This window comes from Theropithecus gelada, chromosome 14 (assembly GCF_003255815.1).
Source record: "Theropithecus gelada isolate Dixy chromosome 14, Tgel_1.0, whole genome shotgun sequence".
Taxonomy (NCBI): domain Eukaryota; kingdom Metazoa; phylum Chordata; class Mammalia; order Primates; family Cercopithecidae; genus Theropithecus; species Theropithecus gelada.
In genome coordinates this window covers 66,423,026-66,448,535 of record NC_037682.1, presented here as the reverse complement: position 1 = coordinate 66,448,535, position 25,510 = coordinate 66,423,026, and the positions used below count along the sequence as shown (strand labels likewise).

Here is a 25,510-nt window from a genome sequence, read left to right as displayed (position 1 = left end):
CCTAGAAGGGGGACCAAGCAGAGAACAATCACAGCCACCCTGCATTCCTTCTCTGATTAGTGGCCTCATGATCCACAGAGATTGTGTATCCATTAGGCACAGCACTTGGAGCTGACAAATTTTCAAGGGCCTTAAAAAAAATGTTTAAGAACAACCCTCCCACTTTTTTTTTAACAACCAAAATACAAAAAACCATAAAGTCAAAAGCAATAAACTTTTAATTAAATGTCTACCAACATAAATTTATACCAACTTCATTACTTGTTTATGCAATTTAATTATGATAGTGACTACTATATATATCCCCTTCTTCCTTTATAAGTAGAACTAGGTTTTAGGTAGGTGCAAGGGTCACTCAGTAAAAGACTACACTTCCAGCCTCTTTTGAAGCTAGATGTGGTCATGTGACTAAGTTCTGACCATGGGAAGTGAGTATAAGTGATACCTGCCACTTTTGGTTGTGCAGTAGGGGATGAGCTCTTCTTCATCTTTCTCCCTACACACTTGTGAGAGTTACTACTATGGACAACTCCAGTGGGCACATGAGCACTGCAGTCTGTGCAAATGATGCTCTTTGTCATTGTGAATGTGGCTGCTTTGTCCCTGGCTGTGATGCAGACCTTAAGGCAAGAGCTGGAGTGGATGCTGAGGTAGAATCCTGCCTACTAGCCCTGTACTCTCACTGTACTAAGAAGTCTCTTTTGTTATAGCAGCTTAGGCCATACTGAACTAATACACTGGTATTTATAAACATTTTATTACATTTGAAAATAATTTGTAAGTTCAAGTTTCTCACTTTGGAAACATTCCACCCATGCACTGCGAGTGCCATGAAATCAAATCCTATAATAACTTGAGTGCATGTAGCCAAATGGTTTCTAAAGAAATTTTTAAAAATCCTTTCAATATCTTTTTCAGCAGAAAAAAAATAATACTTGATGTGGGATACAGACACACTTTAATATGGGATAGGACCTACAAATATAAATGTATCTAGCATCAATGAAATTCTGAAAAAGGCCTTGATCATTCTCAGTTCCCACAAGGTAGAAATTTCAGAATCACCTGTGATCTTTTCCTGTTAATTTATTCATTCAACAAATAGCATGTGGCAATAACTTTCAGACTATATAGTAGACAATAGCAAGATTGTATTCAGACATACCTAGGTTCCAGTCCTAATTCTGCTAGTTACTGTGTAACTTTGAGCAATCAATATAGGTCCCTACTTACCTCTAAAATGAGGACAATAATAATGCCTACTCATTGGCCAGGCATGATGGCTCACACTTGTAATCTCAACATTTAGGGAGGCTGCAGTAGGAGAAATGGTTGAGGTCAGGAGTTTCAGGCCAGCCTGGCCAATATGGTGAGACCCTGTCTCTATTTTTTTTTTTTTTTTTTGAGATGGAATCTCACTCTGTTACCCCAGGATGGAGGGCAGTGGCCCAATTTTGGTTCACTGCAACCTCCACCTCCCAGATTCAAGCGATTTTCTTGCCTCAGCCTCCTGAGTAGCTGGGATTACAGGCATGCGCCACCACAACCAGCTAATTTTTTATATTTTTGGTAAAGATGGGGTTTTACCATGTTGGCCAGGCTGGTTTCAAACTCCTGCCCTCAAGTGATCCCCACCCACCTCGTCCTCCCAAAGTGCTGGGATTACAGGTGTGAGCCACTGCACTCGGCCCCCTGTGTCTATTAAATAAAATAATAATAATAATAATGCCTAACTATTGTGTAATAAATAACTTGACTGGCCTTTGTCCCTGGTTTCTGGTAAAGAGACTTTAAACCCTTAGAACTTCCTAAGTAGCAGGAGTGTCTTTGTTATTTATAAGCTCCTTGGATTACACCTGAGTTTATGCTAACTAATGAGATGACACAGGGTGAGGATGGTCACCAGAAAGACCAACAATGTACTTAGAGGGTTGGGTCAATCTCCTAGGAGAGGAGGAGGACTGTGAAAGATTGAGTCCAGTCATGTGACCAATGATCCAAGCAATCATGCCTATGTAATGAGACCCCAATAAAAACTCTGAACACCAAAGCTCAGTAGAGCTTCCCAGTTGGTGAGCACAGCTATGTGCTAGGAAGGTGATGCCATGGGGGAGAGGTCATGAATGCTCTCAATTCAGAACCCTCCCAGACTCCACCCACATGGATCTTCATTTAACTGGTCCTGACTTATATCATTAGTGCCTTCCTGAGTTCTGTGAGTCATTCTAGAAAATTATTGTACCCTTGGGGGTCATGTGAAACTTTGAATTTACAGCCAGTTGGTCAGAAGCACAGGTGGCTTAGGGACCCCCAAAATGCAACTGACATCTGAAGTGAAAATAGTTTTACTGGGGATTGTGCCATTAAACCTGTGGAGTCCACTGCCAACACTGGGTGGTTAGTATCAGAATTAAATTGTATTTCCGTACACCAGTTTGTGTGAGGATGCTACCTCAGAGGGTAGTAAAAGTTAAGACAATAAACACAAAGCACTTGGCAGTAATAATGATTATCTCATAAGGCTAGAAGGATTCAGTAAAATCAAATTCATGAAGTGCTTAGCTTAGTCATAGTACTTGAGATTGCTGTGAGCCACACACTATGGAACTCATAATTTGCCCATTTTAATTGCTGAGTAATATTCCATTTCATGAAGATACCACAGAATATCCATTATTTTATTGATAGATACTTCAGCAGTTTCCAGTTTAGGGTATTAGTAATAAATTTGCAGTGAACATTGTCATATAAGCGTTTTTGTGGTATAGGTGTTTTCCTTTATTGTGAGTAAATTCCTAGGATTAAAACTAAATTATAGGGTCAGTGTATATTTAGTTTTATAAGAAATGCCAGACCATTTCTGAAAGTGTGTGTGCCATTTTACACTACCATCAAAAATATATGAGAGTTCTGGTTGCAGTACAACCTTGCCAACATTTGATGTTGTCAGTCTTTTACATTTTAATCATTCAGGTAAGAATGTAATGGAATTTCACTGTGATTTTAATTTACATTTCCTTGATGATTAGTGATGCTGAGCACAGAAAATCAGAAAAAGAAAACAGAGAAACAATACACAGAACAAAGAGGTAACAAAAAATAAAAGGTAAGACTTAAGCTTTAATATATCAACATTACCTTAAATCTAAATGGTCAGAATACATCAATTAAAAGACAGATTGGCAGAGTGGAAAAAAGAATGACCTAACTACATGCTTGCAGGGGCCTTTGAAAACAGTATGCTGAGAATAGATAGGGCTCAAGGACAGTATCTCCAACTGAACTTTTAATGAACTCCCGTAGGCGCCAAGAAGGCGGGTAGATAAGAAAGAATATAGAAACAAGGTACTGAGTAGAAGGTTACATGTGGGAAAAGAAAGTTTGTTTTGCATTGCATTCTTTCTGCTGACGTGAGGTTTATGGAGTATAAATAAAGTGAGGCGGAGGCTCTGAGTGCGGCCGCCATGTTCTCTGTGTGTCTTTGTCTTTGTGTGTGTTCTTTCATTCTCCACCACCCCCGGTGCGGCCCCCAACAAGTGGCGCAGCGAGCAGGGTCAGCACGGGTGAGTAGGGGAGAACAAGAAGGGGAACCCCCTAGGAGCGGGTAAGGCTCAGATATTGTTAAGGGGAACCTTCTTAAGCTTTCATTATGGGAATTCCATCTCTCTGGCCTCAGAATATTTATGGCTGTTTCAAGGACTGTTGCTGTCTATGGGAGTAGAAGTGAAAGAAAAAGACTTTGAAGCGATTGTTTGCCCATGTTGAATAACATTGTTACTGGTTTCAGTATCAGACTAAAGTGCAGCTGAATCGGAAAAAATGGTTACAGGTAGTAAAAGCTTTGCTTAGAGCTCTCCAGTTAGGGGATATTATGCCTCTAAAATTGTGGACCTTGTGTAACTCTATCACTCAGACATTAGAGTTACTTGAGACTGATTCGGAGTGTGGTAATGTAGCCACAGGAGGAAAGGTATCTGAGGATTTGGAAAAATAAAATAAAATAAAATAAATCTGAAATGGAGCCCATTTGTGCCAGGGTAGCAAAAGGGGGAGAAGAGAAAAAGCCAGCTCTTCCTTCTTCTAAGGGAAATTCTGACATGCAGTGTATTATGGAAATGCTTCAACAAATATTACAGATACATTCTTCTAATTCACCTTTGTGAGCTTTCCCTGTTTCTTTTCCTTCTGCCCTGTTAAAAGAGAATTTTCCAGTGCCTCCAACCCCCGGGCTTCCTTATCTTTACCTTTGTTTGGCAAAGTTTTCTCAGTGCCTTGCCCGCCATTGGGGGAGGTAGAAAAGGAAAAGAATAAAAAAAAAAAAAAAAATTTAAGGAGCTGGATCTGTTTCCAATTATTTGTGCTTCTTTTGCTCCTAATGCTCAGTTTTCAAATGGTGGCAATAATGTCCAATTTAATGCCTTACAAATTAAATTTTTAAAAGAAATGAAAGCTGCCATTTCTAACTATGAACCCCTATCCTTGGTCTTCTTGATATTTTTTCATCAGAAAATTTGATAATTTCTATAGACTGGAAGACTTTGGGGAAGGCTTTTCTTGATCGTTCTCAGTGGTTACAATTGCACAGCTGGTAAATGAACAAGGCGCATGTACAGGCTAGAAAAAATGTTATGTGTGATCCCCCAGGAGCCACTGAGGAACAACTCACAGGCACGGGCCAATATGCTACTCTTAGTGCTCAGGCTGGTCTAGAAGATGTTGCCCTTACTCAAATCAAGACTTTGTTTTTAAGGGCCTAAAATAAGGTAGAGATAACAGGAAAATCTTCCCTTTCCTCTGTGAAGATTTTACAGGGCACAAATGAACAATATTCAGATTTCGTAGCCCGTCTTCAGGATGCTGTCTTGAAAATTGTGGGTGCTGACCTTGCTTCAAAAATTTTGTTACAAACGTTGTCTTTTAAAAATGCTTATGCTGACTGTCAAAAATTGTTAAAATCGTTAAAGGCCAATGGGGCCAATTTAGATAAATATATTAAAACTTGTGTTAGTGTTGGAGGGGCTATTTATAATGCTCAATTATTTGCTGGAGCTTTGTCTAAAGCCTTAAAAGGAAATAACAAACAAGGTGTTTGCTTTCAGTGTGGTAAACCTAGACATTTCAAAAAAGAATGTCATAAAAATTGAACACTTTTATCCCTCAAGGCAGAAAGCTGCCTTCAGAGGTGTACAAATGTTGTGGTAAAGGTCGACATTGGACAAATAAATGTCGTTTCAAAACTGATAAAAGTGGAAATTTACTGTCTCCTCTCCTGGGAAATGGGAGCCGGGGCCCACAGGCTTGGGGCCCCAACAATTTATGTCACCAGGTCTGAAAGTGTAGTTGGTTTATCAGTCTTTACAAATGAGAAATATAAGAAAGGAAAAGAATGCACAAACTAACTAGGTTTCTTGTAATAAATCACTAAACTAGTCAAAGGACCAAAAAATACAAGATCAGCGTGACTCTGAAGGATGTGAGATTATGGTTCTGCACTTGTTACATTAAAGAGCTAAAATAAATAGACGTAATATTAACAATAATAACAGTAATAATAGCCATAGTATACTGAGTACTTACTATGTGTCTACTACTGTGAAAAAATCTTCACTTGCATTTAGTTCTTCCAACATCCCTTTAAGACTGACAAATTTTATAATTATTACCATTTTGTAGACAGGAAAACAGAGTTAAGACAGTTTTATAAATGTATCCAAGGTCATATAGCTATTATATTTTGAAAATATGACTTTCTGTCCCCAGAGCTTACATGCTTAACCCTTTCCTCTAGACTGCTCTATAAAGTACAAAAATGGTAGTCACCCTCCTTGGAATAATCGGAGGAAAGAAAAATCAATAACTAAGTAAAAGTTGTATCTCAGCACCAGATCCAATCCCAATTTCAAGTATCCATTTAGCCTTGGATAGCATCACTGTGTTTTGAAAACCAAAATCCGTTGAGTATTTTGTGGTCCACCATCTTTTACAAAGCAGATACTCTATTGAATAGTAAGCTACGAACTGAATTTCTGTACCTGTAATCACCTTATTTGTTTACAAATATTTGTTATTGACTAAATCTGCATACAATACCCAGTGAGCAATGGCCTACAACATCAAGGAATAAATTCAAGTCCTCCTTAAGGATCCCACACCTTACCCCAGTTTCTCAGCTTTATGTGGCAACTAAGCAGAGCGCCGCTGCTGACTTAGTTATTACTCAGCCTTATACTTTGTCTCCTAATAGAGGAGTATATAAATTAGCTATTAGAGTGTGTGGCCCTTTGCCAAAAGGACATGATGTTACTAATAAAATTCTTATTATGGTTCAAGTCTCACAATTTATATGCCTAGAGGCAGGGGAACGTATTCTCAATAGGGAGGGTTTGGTAGCACAGAAAAAACTGTTTTTTGGGAAACTTTAGTTTCTAATCAAAAGCCCTTATGTTCATTGCACATTAATGAAATAGTTTTTAAAGGGTTAATTGATACGGTGGTGAATATGTCTATTATTTGTTTAAATTAGAGGCCTATACAATAGGAAAAAAGACAAGTTTCAGTTATACTCACTGGCTTGGGTGCTGCTTCTGTGGTTTATCAAGACGTAGAACCTTTAACCTGTGTCGGTCCTAAAGGTTAACAAGGTCAAGTGTTTTTTTTTTATTTTTATATTGTTCCTATCAATATTAATTTTTGGGAACAAGATCTTTCACAACAATTTGCTGCTTTTTTAAACATTCCTCATATTTCCTCAGCTGCCAAAAATATGATGTTCAAAATGGGCTACAATCCTTTAAACTCATAGCCACCACTCCTATTTAGGTGAAACAGTGACCATTATTTAAAGAAATACTTAGGACTCTAAAAGAGTAAGTCAAAAAACAAATGGCCGAGAGGAATATAAAGCCACGTATTTCTGCATGGAATTCCCGTCTTTGTCTTGTCTTAAAACTATAAATGTTTACATTAAACCTAGGGAAAGTTTACAGCCTGGTCTTCCTAATCCTGCCCTTATCCCACAAAGTTAAAAATTAATGGTCATAGATCTCAAAAATTGTTTTTTCTCTATTCAGTTACAACATCTTTTTTCTATTCTAGAAGGAGACAGTCACTTGGACAGCTCACGTCATTTAACTCCTTTGGCTTTACAGGAACTCCAGCTTGTGGAAGAGCAACTTCAAAAGGCTCATTTACATTATATCCTTCCCGATGTTCCCCTTTCCCTTTGTTTATTTCATACTTTACATTCTCCTACAGGAATGATTCATCAGACCAATCGGCCGCTAGAATGGATCTTTTTGTCCAATAAAACATCTAAACGCTTGGCTACTTATATCGATCGTTTAGCTGAACTGATCATCAAAGGACGGCATCACTGTCGACAACTTTGGGGAGGAGATCCTTCCTTAATTATCTCTCAATTCACTCATAGTCAGATCATTTATCTTCTTGCAACTTCTGATTCTTGGCAAGAAGCTTCATCAATCTTGAGTTACAGTTTATCCTTATCCCTCGGTGCAACAGGGAGAATTGTTTGCTATTCTCATGGTCTTACTTGATTTCCCTACTACTGGTTGTAATATTGTTAGTGATTCTCAATATGCCGTTTATGTTACTTCTTATATTTCTCAGGCCACTTTACCTCTTTGTGCTACTTCTTCTCTTCAAAAACTCTTTTCCTTGTTATTTTCTACTTTGAGCCAACGTCGAGCTCCTTTATTCATCACTCATCTTCGTTCTCATTCTCAACTGCCTGGACCATTAGTTCATGGAAATACTCAGATTGATTCACTTCTAATTGGCCACTTGCAGGCTGCAGAACAAGAACATGCTCTACATCACACTAATAGTTCTGGCCTTCAACGACGGTTTCATTTAACTCGTAAATAAGCTCGTTCTCTTATTCGAGCTTGTCCTTTCTGTGCTCCTTTGAGCATTCCATCCTTCCATCCTGGAGTTAACCCGAGAGGTACTCAAGTTAATCAAATTTGGCAAATGGATGTTATACATATTCCTTCTTTTGGACGATTAAAGTATGTTCATCATACCATTGATACTTTTTCTCATTTTCAATGGGCCACTCCGTTGCCATCTGAGAAAGCTGATTCTGTTATTACACATCTCTTAGCTTGTTTTGCCATTATGGGCATTCCTTTTATACTTAAAACTGATAATGCCCCTGCCTATGTCTCTCATAAATTACAAGTTTTCTTACAGCAATACAATATTCAACATATCACCGGGATCCCGGGCAACAGTCAAGGTCAAGCCATCATTGAGCGTGCAAATTTAACTTTAAAAACTCAACTATTAAAACAAAAAGGGGGAAATGAGCCCCCCCCAAAAAAACCAGATTTTTTTGAAGGTTAACCTTTCTACCTTAATTTTTTTGATTTTGAAGGTTCTTTTTACCTTAATTATTTTTTGAATCAATGGAGACAATTGCAAGACTCCGCTGTCGTAACCCATCTTTCCTCACCTCCCTCGGTGATAGTCCCCGCTGACAATTTAAAGATTTGGTATCCTAATGAAGAAGGTAAGTATGTTCAAGGGCAAGTTCTAAAACAGGAACGGGGCTATGCTCTTGTCCTTACAGGGAGCGGACCTAAGTGGTTTCCTACAAGATGATTGAAACCCTGTTGAAAAGAAAACTGGATTCAGCATGCATTTCTTCCTTTGTTGGATGTGCCTCGGCGGGGGACTTATTTCCCTTAGTGAGGCTTTGTATGAATATTGCACTTATATTCCCTTTCCACCCTTGTATCAGGGAGTCGCCTGGGGAGAGGCGGAAATTAAGGTTTTCACCAATGACACTACTTGAATGCCGTCCCCCTATATAGACAAGGACAATATAGAACGGGAAACGGAAATTATAAACAACACATACCAATTTGGAGTGGAAGAACTTCCAATATGCATGGGAAATAGTTCTCATTGTCTCCGAAAATCGTATGAAGCCTGGGTTGTTCGCTATAATCATAGTTATGTGGCTGCTAATACTGTTATTATAATCATACTGTATATAGTAATGAAACTATTCCTAGTTCTTTACCTTTTTGTCCTATTCCAGAGGTTTCTCCTAATATTGAGGTGCTGGAGTGGCAACTATGTCGGGGAAATAAAACCCGGATTTTATTAGAATACAATGGGATGCAAATAACTGATTGAAGTGTGCACGGTGATTTTCAAACAAAATTTAGTCACATACCTTTGAAATGGCACCGGGTAAATAAAAGTATTGCTGCTAACAATAATGAAACCTTGGTATGGTGTGAAGGAGGCCTAAGTACAGAGTCATCTTTGGAAGTTGTTAGCTGCAGGCGATGCCATTAGCACTTTTGTGGGGAATATGTCTCTTAATCTTTCTAACCCAACTAATTCCTTTCATATTCAGTTATATCGGAATACCTCTCGATATATTATTGCTTGTGTCCGTAAGCCCTACCTATTATTAGCAGGGAATTTGACATGGGATAATAATACGGGAATTGTTAATTGTACAAATACGTGTACATTTTTGTCTTGCCTCAATCATTCTTGGTGGCACAACTTTGCTGGGGATATTTATATCCTCAGGGCTCGTAAGGAAATTTGGCTACCTGTTAATCTTACGCGACCGTGGGGGGCATCACCTCTTGAAACTTATATTTGGACTTCTCTTCAGCGAACCCGCCGTGCCCTTGGACTTATAATTGCCTCGGTGATGAGTCTTGTTGCCATTGCCTCCACTGCGGCTGTAGCAGGGCTCGCTCTTCATCAAAGCATACAAAATGCTGAATTTGTGCAGCAATGGCATGAACAATCTCACCGGTTATGGCTTCAACAACGAAACATTGATTCTCAACTTGCTGAAAGATTGGACAACATGGAGCAAGCATTGACATGGCTTGGAGATCAGCTCACTGTACTCAGTACTCGGGTAACATTACAATGTGATTGGAATTCCACTCAATTTTGTGTAACGCCTGTGCCTTTTAACATCTCTCAAAATTGGACTGTAATCCGAAAATTATTAATTGGCCATAAAAATATTAGTTTGGACATTCAAGAGCTCACTCAGAACATTTCCGAAGCATTTCGACAACAATTACATGTGCTGTCTGGAACTGTAACCTTGCAGGAGCTGGGGCAGCGCCTTGCTGCCTTTAACCCATGGACTCAGATAAAAACATGGATTTCTACAATCTCTGGAAGTATATTGCTTTGGGCACTTGGTTTGGGTCTACTTCTTTTGGTGATTCGATGCTCCCTCCGTCGCCACCAAAAACAAAAGAAAACACAGGAACAAATATGGGCTACCTTTTTAGGATTGAGGCAAAACAAAATTAAAAGGGGGGAAATGCAGGGGCCTTTGAAAACAGTATGCTGAGAATAGATAGGGCTCAAGGACAGTATCTCCAACTGAACTTTTAATGAACTCCCGTAGGCGCCAAGAAGGCGGGTAGATAAGAAAGAATATAGAAACAAGGTACTGAGTAGAAGGTTACATGTGGGAAAAGAAAGTTTGTTTTGCATTGCATTCTTTCTGCTGACGTGAGGTTTATGGAGTATAAATAAAGTGAGGCGGAGGCTCTGAGTGCGGCCGCCATGTTCTCTGTGTGTCTTTGTCTTTGTGTGTGTTCTTTCATTCTCCACCACCCCCGGTGCGGCCCCCAACACATGCTGTCTATAAAATACTATTTTATTTATTTATTATTTTCAAAGAGATACGGTCTTGGCTCACACAGTGGCTCACATCTGTAATCCCAGCACTTTGGGAGGTCAAGGTGGGTGGATCACATGAGGCCAGGAGTTCAAGACCAGCCTGGCCAACATGGCAAAAACCCATCTCTATTACAGCTACAAAAATTAGCTGGGCATGGGGGCATACGCCTGTAATTCCAGCTACTCAGGTGGCTGAGGCATGAGAATCACTTGAACCTGGGAGGCAGAGGTTGCAGTGAGCTGAGATCATGCCTCTTCACTCCAGCCTGGGCAATGGAGTGAGACCCTTTCTCAAAATAATAACAATAATAATAATCAAGAGACAGGGTCTTGCTCTGTTTCCCAGGCTGCAGTGCAGTGGTATGACTGCAGCTCACTGTAATCTCAAATTCCTGGGCTCAAGCAATCCTCCCTGCCTCTGCCTCCCAAGTGGCTAGTACTGCAGATGAATACCACCACACCTAGCAAATTTTTTTTTTTTTGTAGAGACAAGGTCTCACTCTGTTGTCCAGGCTACTCTCAAACTCCCAGCCTCAAGCAATCCTCTCACCTGGGACTCCCAAAAAACTCACTTTAAATACAATTATGCATGGCTTAACAACAGGGACATACTCTGAGAATGAGTTGTTAGGTAATTATGTCATTATGTGAACATCACAGAGTACACTTAAACAAACATGGATGGTATAAGCCTATTATACACCTAGGCTATATGCTATAGCCTACTGCTCCTAGGCTACAAACTTGTACAGCACATTATTGTACTGAATAATGTAGGCAACTGTAAAACAATGGTAAGTATCTGTGTATTTAAACATATCAAAACGTAGTAAAGGGAGAGTAAAAATGTGGTATATAGGGCACTTACCATGAATGAAGCTTGCAGGGCTGGAAGTTATCCTGGGTGAGTCTATGTGTGAACAGTGAGTGAATGTGAAGGCCTAAAACATTACTGTACACTACTGTAGGTGTAAACATTGCACACTTAGGTTACACTACCTTTATTTTAAAATATTTTTCTTTCTTCAAAAACAAGTTAACCTTAACTTACTGTAACATTTTTATTTTATAAACATTTAAATGTTTAAACTTTTTGACTCTTTCTATAATAATGGCCTACAGCACACATTGTATAGCTGTATAAAAATGTTTTCTTTATATCCTTATTCTATACGCTTTTTTCTATTTTTAAATTTTTTCTTTTTTAAAACTTTTTAATTTTTTTAGTTAAAACTAAGACATACACATAGTAGCATCAGAATCATCAGGTTGTCACTAGGCAACAGAAATTTTTCAGCTCCATTATAATCTTATGAGACTACCATCATATATGTGGTCTGTTGTTGACCAAAACATCGTTATGTGGTATGTGACTGTATAACAATAAAGGCAGGTTGAAAGTAAGAGGGTGAAAAGGGATATATCATGTAAAACTAACCAAAGGAAAGCAGAGTGACTACAATAATATCATATAAAGTAAGCTTCAGGGGAAAGAAAATTATTAGAGACAGAGAAGAACACTATATAATAATAAAAGGGTCAATTCACCAGGAAGACATAGCAATCATAAATGTGTATGTATCAAACAACAGAGACACAAAATACGTGAAGCAAAAACTTACAGAATCCAAAGGTGAAATACATAAATCCACAACAGTTGGAGATTTCAACACCTCTCTCTCAACAATCAGTAGAACAATGAGACAGAAAATCAGCAAGGATATAGAACAACTCACCCAATATCATTAACCATTGATTCTAATTAACATTTATAGAACATTGCATCCAACAACAGCAGAATACAGATCCTTTAAACTGCCCATAGCTTGAGGCCAGGTGTTTAAGACCAGCCTGGGCAACATAGTGAGAACCTGTCTCTTAAATAAATAAATAAACAAATGGGGGCAGGGGGAAGCTCAACATCACTAATCATCAGAGAAATGCAAATCAAAACCACCATGAGACACCATCTCATGCCAGTCAGAATGGTGATTATTAAAAGGTCAAAAAACAACAGATGCTGGTGAGGTTGCAGAGAAAAAGGAACGCTTTTATACTGTTGGTGGGAGTGTTAATTACTTCAATCATTGTGGAAGACAAGTATGGTGATTCTTCAAAGACCTAGAGGCAGAAATACCATTTGACCCAGCAATCCCATTACTGGGTATGTACCCAAAGGAGTATGAATCATTCTATTATAAAGATACATGCACATGTATGTTCATTTGCACTATTCACAATAGCAAAAACATGCAATCAATCCAAATGCCCATCAATGATAGACTCGATAAAGAAAATGTGGTACATATACATTATGGAATACTATGCAGCAATAAAAAGGAACAAGATCATGTCCTTTGCAGGGACATGGATGGAGCTGGAAGTCATTATTCTCAGCAAACTAATGCAGGAACAGAAAACCATACACCCCATGTTCACTTACAAGTGGGAGTTGAATGATGAGAATACATGGACACATGGGGTGGGGGAACAATACACACCAGGGCCTATCAGGGGTGGGGTGGGGAAACAGAGAGCATAAGGAAGAATAGCTAATGGATGCTGGGCTTAATACCTAGGTTATGGAATGATCTGTGCAGCAAACCACCATGGCACAAGTTTACCTATGTAACAAACCTGCACATCTTGCACATGTACCCCTGAACTTAAAAGTTGAAGATTTAGGCCGGGCGCGGTGGCTCAAGCCTGTAATCCCAGCACTTTGGGAGGCCGAGACGGGCGGATCACAAGGTCAGGAGATCGAGACCATCCTGGCTAACACGGCGAAATCCCGTCTCTACTAAAAACACAAAAAATTAGCCGGGCGAGGTGGCGGCGCCTGTGGTCCCAGCTACTCGGGAGGCTGAGGCAGGAGAATGGCGGGAACCCGGGAGGCGGAGCTTGCAGTGAGCTGAGATCTGGCCACTGCACTCCAGCCTGGGCGACAGAGCGAGACTCCGTCTCAAAAAAAAAAAAAAAAAAAAAAGTTGAAGATTTAAAAATTCATCTTATGAAGCTAGTATTTCCCTTCTACTCAAATCAGGCAAAGAAGTACAAAAGAAAGAAAACTACAGGCAATAACCCTCATAAACTTAGATGCAAAAAATCTTCAATGAAATATTCGCAAATCAAATGCAAGAAAGCAGTAAAAGATTTATACAGCTGGGGTTTATTCCAGCTATGCAACGCTAGTCAACATTCAAAAAACAGTCAATGTAATGTACATATTAATGGGCTAAAGAAAAATCACATGATTCTATCAATCAGTACAGAAAAAATTTTCTCAAATTTCAACACCATTCATGATAAAAACTCTGAGAAAAATTGCAGTAAAGGGAGAACTTCCTCAGCTTGATAAAAAGCAGCTACCAAAAACCTATAGCAAACATTATATTTAATGGTGAAAGACTTAATGCTTTCCCTCCAAGACTGGAAACAAAGCAAGGATGTCTGCTATTACTACTCTTATTCAACACAGTACTGAAGTTTTAGTCAGTGCTATAAGGCAAAAAAAGGGGGATTACAGGCATACATATCAGAAAGGAAGAAAATAGAACTGTCCCAATTTGCAGATGACATGATGGTCTCCATAGAAAATCCTAAAGAACCTACAAAAAACTCATAGGACTAATAAGTGAGTTTAGTAAAGAAGTAGGACCCAAGATAAATACACAAAAATCAACTGCATTTCTATATACTCGCAGTGGAAACAGAAATTTTAAATACCATTTACAATCACTCAAAAAAGAGTGAAATACTTAGGTATAAATCTAACAAAACACACATAGGATTTGTATGCTGAAAGCTACAAACTGTTGATGAAACAAGGCAAAGAAGATCTAGATAAATGGTGAGAGATATTGTGTTCACGGACTGGAAGACCCAATGTAGCAAATATGTCAATTCTCCCCAAGTTGATAACAAACTTTAATGCAATTCCTATAAAAATCCCAAAAAGATTTTTATGTGGCCACCAATCCAGATCTACCAACAGTTTTTTGTTTTTGTTTTTTTTTGAGATGGAGTCTCACTCTGTCGCCCAGGCTGGAGTGCAGTGGCGCAATCTTGGCTCACTGCAAGCTCCACCTCCTGGGTTCACGCCATTCTCCCACCTCAGCCTCCAAAGTAGCTGGGACTATAGGCGCCTGCCTAACTTTGTTTTTGTATTTTTAGTAGAGATGGGGTTTCACCATGTTAGCCAGGATGGTCTCGATCTCCTGACCTTGTGATTCACCTGCCTCAGCCTCCTAAAGTGCTAGGATTACAGGCATGAGCCACTGTGCCCGGCTCCAACAGTATTTTTTAGACATCCATATCGCTCTAAAATTTGTATGGAAAGGCAAAGGAACTAGAATACCTAAAACCATTTTGAGGAAAAAATAAAGTGGAATCAATCATGCTACCTGATTTCAAGATTTATTATATAGTTACAGCAATCAAGACTGCAGTGCAGGTTGAATATCCCTTATCTGAAATGCTTGGGACCAGAAGTGTTTCAGATTTTAGATTTTTTTTTTTTTTTTAGTTTGAAATATTTATACATGCACAACGAGATAGCTTGAGGACAAGATCCAAGTTTAAACACAAAGTTCATTTATGTTTCATATACACTTTATACACATAGCCTGAAGGTAATTTTATACAATAATTTAAATAATTTTGGCATGAAACAAAGTGTGGATACACTGAACCATCAGAAAGCAAAGGTGTTAACATCTCCACCACCCATGTGGACGATCTGTGATTGTTTGGCATCACCATCATTCCTGATTCTGAATTTATATGCTACCAATAAGCAATCATTTTCTAACACTTATTCACACATAAGTACTTAACAGTAAAAAACATGACATACCAGTAATACAATGAAAAAAATAGTGTATTCACGTTAAGTGAGCCAGCACAGTAGTGTCACCAGAATAGCTGTATCAGCTGTTAAGCAACAATAACAAATAACAGTAGGCTTTCAGTTTCCAAGTATGATGCTATGTTTTGACTAAGAGGTTACTGCACACTGTATTTTATTTTTAGGTGAGAAGCAGCATCAGAAGCAGTTGAGGGACCAAGAAGTGGGTTCTGTAGAGAGGAAGAAGCATTCCTCTGGATGGCTTTTTTAAATGTTTCTTTCAGAGTCATCTGCCTCATTAATGATGCTTTTTGTCTTAGAAGTCTCTCTTTGATTTTATAAACTGACATGATTTCTTGTTCTGTTATGAATGCATGCTGCTCTAGTCCTTTAATAAGCCCATCACACATTTTTACCATGTCATCTATAGGCACTTTTTCTGCAGTGTTAACATCATCTTCATTATCATTACTATTATGATCACCTTGATTCAGAACCATTTTTGTTACTTCACCATTGGACAATGAATGAACAACTGGAACCTCGTTATTACTGTTAAAAACATCTTTGATATCCTCTTCTTCCAGCTTACTGACAGTCTCTGGATGTATATTTTTTGTATACGTAAGGAGGTCAGACATTATTTTTTTCTCACTTGACATATAGAATCCTTCCAAGTTACCATCTTGTTCATCATCATTACTGAACTTGCCAGTAAACTTCTCTGCTGCTTCACGACCAGCAGATGCTTTATTGCCACAAATCTTTAAAAATTTAATGCCATGTCTTTTCTTAAATTTCTGCAACCAGCCTGTTGAATATTCACAGTTCCCCTCAATTTTTAGTTCATTGTGATAGATCTTTGCTTGTTTCATGATCAGCACACCATTAAGTGGCATGTGTTCACTGAGACGCTGACGGATCCACTCTTTCAATACACGATCAAGATCTTCATTTTTAGCTTTATGAAGTGTTTTTCTATTTTTCAATAGTATCTGCTCATCACTTTCAGCATAAAACTTCAATAGTTTATCCTTCTGTTTCTTCAGGTCATATATGGTGGTCATTCCAACACCATACTCTTCTGTAAGATGCTTCACACTTACACCACTGTCCAGTTTCTCCAACAACTTGACTTTCTGTGCTATAGATAAACATAAATGCTTCCTCTTTTTCTTATCACTGATATTCACAGGGGTATCTTCAGATCTTTTTGACATTTTCAACAATATATTTACACCACACAGCAGAGAATAAGCAAAAAAATGCAGTGAGTAATGCACATAGGTCTTGGCCCCATATGGGGCATTTTGGGAAACGTGTTGTTGGTGTGTCCAGCCTGTACACAGGCCATTTAATTACCCTTTGTGGGGATGGGTAATTCCAGGTGTGAGCAGAAAAACTGCAGCAGAAAAGAGCTGGGAGGGTCTTTTCCCCTTGGGGATGTTGCATGAACTGTGTGTTGTGCACCTGTGTTTTCACTGCAACTCACGTAAGTTCAGGTATGAAATTTTCCACTGGTGGCGTAATGTCAGTACTCAAAAAGTTTAGGATTTTGGAGCATTTCAGATTTCAGATTTTTAGATTATGGATGCTCAACCTGTATTGGTAGAGGAATAAACGCATAGATCAATGGAACAGAATACAGAAACTGGAAATAGGATCACACAAATATGTGCCACTGGTTTTGACAAAGCATAAAAGCAATTCAACGGAGGAAACATAGCCTTTTGAACAAATGGTGTTGGCGTAATGTAACATGCATATGCAAACAAACAAAAGAAGAACAACAGCAACAGCAACCAAAGTTTTACACCTATTTTAAAAAATAACTCAAAATGTATCATAGACTTAAATGTAAAATAAAAAAATCTTTAAAAAAAATAGACAGTAGAAGGTCTTCAGGATCTAGGGCTGGGCAAAGAGTTATTAAACCAAAAGCATCAATAAAAGGAAAAGTGGATAAACTGGACCTTATCACAATGACAAACTTTTGCTCTGCAAAGGATACAGTTAAGAGGATGAAAATACAAGCCATACACTGTGAGAAACTATTTACAAAGCACATATTCGACAAAGGGCTAATATCTAGAATGTATAAAGATATCTAAAAACTCAACAGTACAAAAAACAATTAATCAGAAAATGGGCAAAAGACATGAACAGACATTTCATTGAAGGGAATATACACATGGTAAATAAGCACATGAAAAGATGTCTTACATCGTTAGTCAATAGGAAAATACAAATTAAAACCACAAGACACCACCACACACCTATTAGAATGGCTAAAATAAAAGCTAATGCTTGTGAGGATGCAGAGAAACTGGATCATTCATACACTGGTGGTGGGTATGTAAAATGGTACAGCCACTCTGGAAAGCATTTTGACAGTTTCTTAAAAAACAAAACATGTAACTACCATGCAACCCAGCAACTGCACTCCTGGACATTTACTCTGGAGAAGTGAAAACTTACATTCGTACAAAAACCTGTACACAAATGTCTACAGTACCTTTACTCAGAATATCTGAAAACTGGAAACAACCCAGGTCCTCTTCAGTGAGTGAACGGCTAAACTGCGGTACATTCATACTATGGACTACTACTCATCAATAAAAAGAAATGAACTATTGATACATGCAACAACTTGGATAAGTCTCCAGAGAATTATGCTGAGTGAAAAAAAATTCTAAAAGGTTGCATATTGTATGATTCCATCCATCTATACAACACAGACGTTCGCCAGGAATTAACAAGCAGTGTAACTACAAAGAGCAACATGAGGGATCCTTGTGGTGATGAAAATATTCTGCATCTTGACTGTATCAATGTCAGCATCCTGGTTGTGATATTGTACTACAGTTTTGCAAGGTGTTTCCATTGGGGAAAGCTGGGTAAAGGATACACATAATCTGTCCATATTATTGCTTACAACTGCATATGAGTCTCCAATTTTCTCAAATAAAACATTTGATTAAAATAGTACATATGTGATTTCTCTTGTCCAAACCCTGATAATTTGAACCCTTCATCAGACTGGAAAATTTCTCTTCTATTCCTAGTTTGCTGAGTCTTTTGGTCAGAAGAGGTGTTTATTTTTGCCAACAGATTTATCTGTATGTATTGAACATAATCATAGCTTTTATTTTAAAAAAGTTTTTGTTTTATTATTTCTTCCAATGAAGGCTTTTCTCTTCTAACGTAAATTACGTTGTTTGATTTTAGAATGTAAAACCAACCTTGCATTCCTGGGATAAACCCTACTTCACCATGATGTATTAATCCTTTTATAAATTGCTCGATTTGATTTGCTAATATTTGCTTAGGATCTTTATGTCTATGTTTATGAAATGTTTTTCAGACACCTAGACAGTCATTCCCTCAGCTTCTGGAGTTGGTTGCTGATGATTCACAACTGAGTCCTTCTCTGGGGGCCCCCCTCCATCAAGGGAAGCAGTCTTGCCAAAAACAACAAACAAACAAAAAAAATCACAGCGCCTCTCCAGGTGTAGCCTGTATCCATGACTGGTCAATGCAAGGATATGAGTTTCTGGCCCCCTTGCTTTAATGTGGAACTACTCTGAAGGGTCATCCTAGGCTCCAAGCATCCCTTGGGATTGGTAAAGGCCTCTGCTGAAACCGTTTTGCAGGCCAACTTCTCGCTCTGCCTACAAATTCCTCCTTCCTTCACTTTCTTACAGGTGCTGATCTTTAAGTTCTCCCTGTCCCCACCAATAACCTTGTAGGCAAGCTAATCTCCCTCTTGCGACCCCCAGGGGCTCAACCCAGGACATACCATGTTACCGTTTTATTTTTCTTTTCATAGCACTTAACACCTTATACGTGAAATAACTTTATTTACTTAATACTTAAATACTTATTGTCTGCTGTAAGAATGTAAGCTTACCAGGACAGAGCTTTCTCATACGCTATGCACCGCTGTATCAAGCGCCTAGGGCAGGGCCTGCAGAACATAGCAGGCACTAAATACTGGTTGTTGAACGAACGGAGGAGGCCGGCCTGCGCTGGGTCCTGGAATCACACATCCCCCCTCCAGCTTTTAACACGCACCTGGGAGCCGCGGCTTGGGGCGTGCCCCTGAGTCCCCGCCCCTCATACCACGCCCCCAAGCCCAGGGAGAGGGCGGGGTCCCGCGGACGCAGCGGTGGGCACGATGCGGCAACCCGCGGTTCGGCTGGTGCGCCTGGGTCGGGTGCCGTATGCCGAGCTGCTGGGGCTGCAGGACCGCTGGCTGCGGCGGCTACAGGCCGAGCCAGGCACTGAAGCCTCGTCGGGGACTGAGGCGGGCGCGCTCCTGCTCTGCGAGCCCGCGGGGCCCGTGTACACGGCCGGGCTGCGCGGCGGCCTGACGCCCGAGGAAACTGCGCGGCTACGGGCCTTGGGCGCCGAGGTGCGCGTCACAGGCCGCGGTGGCCTGGCCACCTTCCACGGCCCGGGCCAGCTGCTTTGCCACCCGGTACTCGACCTGCGGCGTCTCGGTCTGCGCTTGCGCATGCACGTAGCGGCGCTGGAGGCGTGCGCCGTGCGCCTGTGCGAGCTCCAGGGCCTGCAGGACGCCCGCGCGCGGTCCCCGCCCTACACCGGCGTCTGGCTGGACGATCGCAAGATCTGCGCGATCGGTGAGCGCCGCGGCGCAGGGCGGGACCTGAGAGCCGGGGTCGGAGCTTGAGGCCTGGGGGCGGGGTCTGACGGGGCTGGACCAATGGAGGTGAGGGTAGAACTCGGGCCGGGAGGAGGTGTATCTAGCGCGGGCCTCGAATCACAGCTACCCGCTGCGTTTGAGTTTTTAAGCCCTTTCCCGGATACCATATATTCAGAAGCAGAAGGCACGTTACATCATCTAGTCGAACACGCATTTCTGTGAATGGAGAGACAGGAGAAGTGGATTGCCAGGTTACTTCCAGCCAATCACAATGTCATGGCAATAAGGGTGCTAATTTTCAAACTTTTTTTTAAGACGGAGTCTCGCTGTGTGTCTCCCAGGCTGGAGTGCAGTGACGCAACCTCGGCTCACTGCAAGCTCCGCCTCCCGGGTTCACGCCATTCTCCTGCATCAGTCTCCCGAGTAACTGGGACTACAGGCGCCCACCACCAGCCCGGCTAATTTTTTGTATTTTTAGTAGAGATGGGGTTTCACTGGTTTGGCCAGGATGGTCTCGATCTCATGACCTCGTGCTCCGCGCGCCTCGGCCTCCCAAAGTGCTGGGATTACAGGCGTTAGCCACTGCGCCCGTCCCCAAACTTTTTTTTTTTTTTTTAAGTATTGGAATCTGTTAAAAGACATTTCCTGGAATCCTCATGATGAGTGCAGCTGCCTTGAAGCCACGCACCCCTTCCTTTCATTTGTTTCCTTTTCCCACCTGTGCACAATTCCTTGTTTCTCCAGAAACAAAATTTGAAAACTAGTGATCTAGTCCAGTTCTCTCATCGCCCTGAGAGGGACCCCGAAGCCCGGAGAGTGGAGGGTATCTACTCTAAGACCCTTTGACTTGCCTTGCAGGAGTCCGCTGTGGAAGGCACATCACGTCCCACGGCCTGGCTCTCAACTGCTCTACGGACCTCACGTGGTTTGAGCACATTGTGCCCTGTGGACTGGTTGGGACAGGCGTCACTTCCTTGAGTAAGGAGCTCCAGAGGCACGTCACCGTGGATGAAGTAATGCCACCTTTCCTTGTGGCCTTTAAGGAGATCTACAAGTGCACACTGATCTCAGAGGACAGCCCCAACTGAAGAGTACTCATAACAGCGAGGATGCTCGTGGCTTGGGAAGCACGAAGCTTGACTTGAGTCACCTACTGAAACACAGATTTTAGACCTGGCGTATCATTCACTGATCATGAAACTAAGGACATACCATGAGCTCTGAGCCACTGTTTTCATATGTATCCTGTTTTATTTATATCTAAATGTGACAACACTGAAAAGCAACACATGCTGTATTAAAAAAACATTAGCACTACTATTGACAGCAGTGTCTCAGCTTAGAGAAATTCAGATGTCATAGATTGTCATTTCTCTATTGTTACTTCCTCAATACTGTGTCTAACTGAGCAATTCTGGGCTCTAGTTCCCTCAATTTTGTGGAAATCAAATCTCTGAATGGCACAGGTGAAGGTGATATGATGTGGTGCTTTTTTATTCTCAAGAGACCTGGGTTCTTTCTGCAATAAAGGGAAAAGGGAAGAACCTTCAAAGAATAAAATGGAATCTTACCTTCCTGGGTTTGATTCCCCAAGTTTGATAATTTAGCAGTTTTTAGTTGGGTTACCCTGAGCTAGGCCAAAGACTGGAGAAAGAACAAGAATAATTTCTCACACTGTACAAATGCCAAAGGTAGAAGTGAGTTTTTTTATATGAGACCTGTAAGTTTGTAAGGCTGCATATTATCTGTTGCTGTGTTACAAATCATCAAAACTTAGTGACTTAACAGTAAACATTAATTGTCGTTTATGGGTCAGGAATTTGGGGGAAGCTTAGTTGGGTGTTTGTAGGTTGGGGTCTCCCACGAACTTGCAGTTATGATCTCAGCTGCAGTTATTCAAAGACTTGGCTGGGCTCTAGGATTGGCGCCTCATATGGTGCACTCGCTTGCCTGGTTGGTTGTGGTTGTTGACAAGAGGCCTCAGTTCCTCACCATGTGGACCTCTCTATAGGGCTGCTTGATAGTTCTCATGACAGGGCAACTGGCTTCCCCTAGAGCAAGTCATGCTAAAGAGAGACCATCTGGAAGCCACAGTGTTTTTCATGACCTAGCCTCGGAAATCATACAGGCATTTCTGTAGTCTTCTAACAGATGAGCCCTGTTCAGTGTGGAAGGGACTTCACTAGGGCAACAAGAGGTAAGGATTATTAGGGGCCATCTTGAAGAATGCATACCAAGCCTATTAAGAGTGGAAAGAGCCTTGAATGAGAAGTCAGGGGACCCTGGTTCCAGTTCTGGCTCTGTGGAAAAGTCGTTTACTTTCTGGTCTTCAGTTTCTCCTTAAACCAGTGCTGTTCAACAGAAATACAATGCAAGCCACATTGTAATTTGACATTTTATAGGATCCATGTTAAAAAGGTAAAAGAAATGAGTGATGCTAATTTTTTTTTTTTTTTTTTTTTTAAGAAATGAGGCCTCACCATGTTGCCCAAGCTGGTCTCAAACTCCTGGGCTCAAGGGATCCTTCTGCCTCAGCCTCACAAAGTGCTGGGATTACAGGTGTGAGCCACCATGCCTGGCCTATGATGTTAATTTTAGTATTTTAATTAACCCAATATGCAAAAATATCAATATAAAGCAATATAAATGTTTTCTTGAGATATTTCACGTTCCTTTTCTCATGCTGAGTCTTCAAAATATAGTGTGTATTTTACACTTATAGCACACCTCATTTTGGACTAGCCACATTTTAAAAGTGCTCATTGGGCACATGATGATGGTGCCTTAGACCGACCATTCTCACATGTAAAGTCCCTTTGAGTTCCCAAGGTTCTGTGGTCTCACTGGCTTCTAGGAAGAAAGGTAAATCCTCCTACATCTGAGGTCTGATTTTTTTAAATGCAAATAATTTATATCAATTGTTCAAGCTGAAAAGGACTTTAGAGGTTTATTCCTACCCCCTCGTTGTAAAGAGATGAAAACAAGAATTAGGAAAACCCTCAAAGTAAATTAATGCCAAAGCCGGCACTGAGTCTTAGGTATAAGCCCCTTTCTCATGCTCTTTTCCTGCTGTGCACACTGATTTAGAGCTTGGAACAATAAGGTTTAAGTGTCATGGACATTCCATCAATATTAGTTGATTGATGGTTTATCACCTGTAATTTGGTCCATATTCTTCCTGGGCCTTAGTTTCCCATCCACAGGGCCCCTGCTGCTGTTGTAGGGGTGTGGGAGTGAGGAGTCATTGATAATTTGAGTTATTATTGCCAAAAAGGAAAATAATTATTCCAGGAAAAGTGGAGTTAGATTCTCATAGATGGAAGGCCATGCACAGTGTTTCTACCTATCTGATACTCAGCCTCCCTCTCTAGCAGCCCTAACAAATGACCATACAACTTGTTCTTGAATGCTTCCAGAGACTGGAAAAGAAATAGACATGTACTCAGCACTTATGTATAGTGCCACATACAGTCATACTGTGTTAGCCTCTTAAGTACATGCTCTCATTTGACAGCCTGTTCCATTCTTCTGGACCATAGAGAATCTGTACACAGTTGTAGTGGCTGATTTGCTTGACCTTCCTGAACCTCAGTTTCATTACATGAAACAAGGATGGTGGTAAGAATTAGATGACATAATTATAGGTAAAGCATTGAGGTTAATGTTGGCCCAGAGTAAAACTTCAGTAAATCTTAACATTATTATTATCACCGTCTGTCCTCCATGAGCCTTCTCCAGGGAAATTATCCCCAGATCCTTTGAGTTCCCCTCAAGGCAATAGGCTCCGCAGGAGTAGAGCTGCTTCTGCCTTGTTTCCTTCTGCATCTCCAGCACGTAGCACTGGGCTTGACATACAAAAGGCTATTTGAACATATCGATTAAGGGGAATTGAACTGTTTAAACTCTTCTCCCAGCCTGCCCATCTGTCTGTGCACCAGCCCCAGCTCATGTGTGTCCCATTAGGTGCAGCACTCACGGCTGAGCACAGCAGTCTTGGTGTGGACAGACCAGCACAGAGTACAGGAAACTGTTGCTTCCTGTGGTGGACTTGGGGAACACAAACTGGCCCTCATGGTGCTGGCCTGCAGACGTGTTCTTTTTGGCTTACAGGATTTTATATATGTGTGTATGTATCTGGTTAAGTTTAGTAATTGCCAACATTTAAAAAATGGGAAATTGTCATGTAAAAATTTGGTTTTCTGGCTTCTCATGAAAATTGGAGAGATCTGGAAACACTGGGCCATCGGCCTGACAATTGGAAGCAGGTATTTTGTTGTTGTTGTTGTTTTGTGTGTGTGTGTGTGTGTGTGTGATGGAGTCTCACTCTGTTGCCCTGGGTTCAAGCGATTCTCCTGCCTCAGCCTCTCAAGTAGCTGGGATTACAGGCATCTGCCACCATGCCCAGCTAATTTTTGTATTTTTAGTAGAGATGGGGTTTCACCATGTTGGCCAGGCTGGTCTTGAACTCCTGGCCTCAAGTGATCCACCCGCCTCAGCCTCCCAAAGTGCTGGGATCACAGGCGTGAGCCACCATGCCCAGCCAGAAGCAGGTATGTTTTTAAAATTGCAATTTCCAGTTGGCTGCAGCACCTCTCCTCCCTTCCCCACTTGTTGACATTAGCTTTCTGGCCCCTGTAGGCATTTGAGTTGGTGACCCCTAATCTAGACATTTCCTTGTTCTGAGACACAGCAGAGTCTCGGTGGGCCCATCATAGTATTGGTTTTACACCACAGTCATGGGCAGCCCTTTAAGAAAGGGCCGTGACTTACTCATTCCTGTGTCCCTGGCCCCTGGCTCAGGGCCTGGCACAGTATAGACAGCAGAAAATGTATGATAGTTTTTAATCTTCACCAAATATTTCTGGCTCTCTGCTTTCTGGACACATGGCAGGATTGTGCTTTGTGGCCCCCACATGGGTGAGTAGGGGCAAGGTCAAATTCTTCTGGTTAATTTATGAATGGAGGTGGCATGTCACTTCTGAGCTGGAGCATTGACTAGCTGGTGCCAGGCCCTTCAGAGTTTCCCTCTGGAACAGTGACCAACAACGTTGAAGATGGTGGCTGCTTCCTGAGGGACTGCGATGATCAGAGCCCCCTGCTGATGATGGACATGCATTGGAGTTCAGTCACATATATGTCACAGCACAACCTAGCCTGCTATAACTAACGTAATTGTTTATATTAATCAGAACTCTTATATTTGTAAGTGTAGAAAGCCAATTCTAACATGAGCCAAAAAAATAACAAGGGTGGGGGTTATTGGAAAAGGTATTAGAGTCTCATAGAATCCAAGAGTA

At 40.8% G+C, this 25,510-nt stretch overlaps 2 protein-coding genes across 4 annotated transcripts; one reads left to right on the top strand and one right to left on the bottom strand.

Moving 5' to 3' along the window:
* Positions 1–15,271: 15,271 nt before the first annotated feature.
* On the bottom strand, positions 15,272–20,062 carry LOC112606592. The gene is made up of 2 exons (XM_025357243.1): positions 19,458–20,062; positions 15,272–17,147 (listed from the first exon to the last, which is right to left on the bottom strand). Exon 2 carries the CDS (start codon positions 16,765–16,767, stop codon positions 15,706–15,708), a length of 1,062 nt encoding a protein of 353 aa, XP_025213028.1. The 5' UTR covers positions 16,768–17,147; positions 19,458–20,062; the 3' UTR covers positions 15,272–15,705.
* Positions 19,701–22,220, top strand: LIPT2 (lipoyl(octanoyl) transferase 2). 3 transcript variants are annotated; one of them, XM_025357244.1, is made up of 2 exons: positions 19,701–20,190; positions 21,072–22,220. In XM_025357244.1, exons 1-2 carry the CDS (start codon positions 19,725–19,727, stop codon positions 21,299–21,301), a joined length of 696 nt encoding a protein of 231 aa, XP_025213029.1. In that variant the 5' UTR covers positions 19,701–19,724; the 3' UTR covers positions 21,302–22,220. The 3 variants fall into 3 exon arrangements, with proteins under 3 accessions (XP_025213029.1, XP_025213030.1, XP_025213031.1); XM_025357245.1 differs by having other exon boundaries at positions 19,701–20,228; XM_025357246.1 differs by having other exon boundaries at positions 19,716–19,961; positions 21,072–21,261.
* Positions 22,221–25,510: the final 3,290 nt, after the last annotated feature.

What these genes read in the sequence shown, in the direction of transcription:
- LOC112606592 (XM_025357243.1), bottom strand. Translation starts at nt 16,767, where the DNA reads ATGTCAAAAAGATCTGAAGATACCCCTGTGAATATCAGTGATAAGAAA.
- LIPT2 (XM_025357244.1), top strand. Translation starts at nt 19,725, where the DNA reads ATGCGGCAACCCGCGGTTCGGCTGGTGCGCCTGGGTCGGGTGCCGTAT. An exon ending in TCGCAAGATCTGCGCGATCG is followed by an intron (nt 20,191 to 21,071) that starts GTGAGCGCCGCG and finishes CTTGCCTTGCAG; the next exon opens with GAGTCCGCTGTGGAAGGCAC.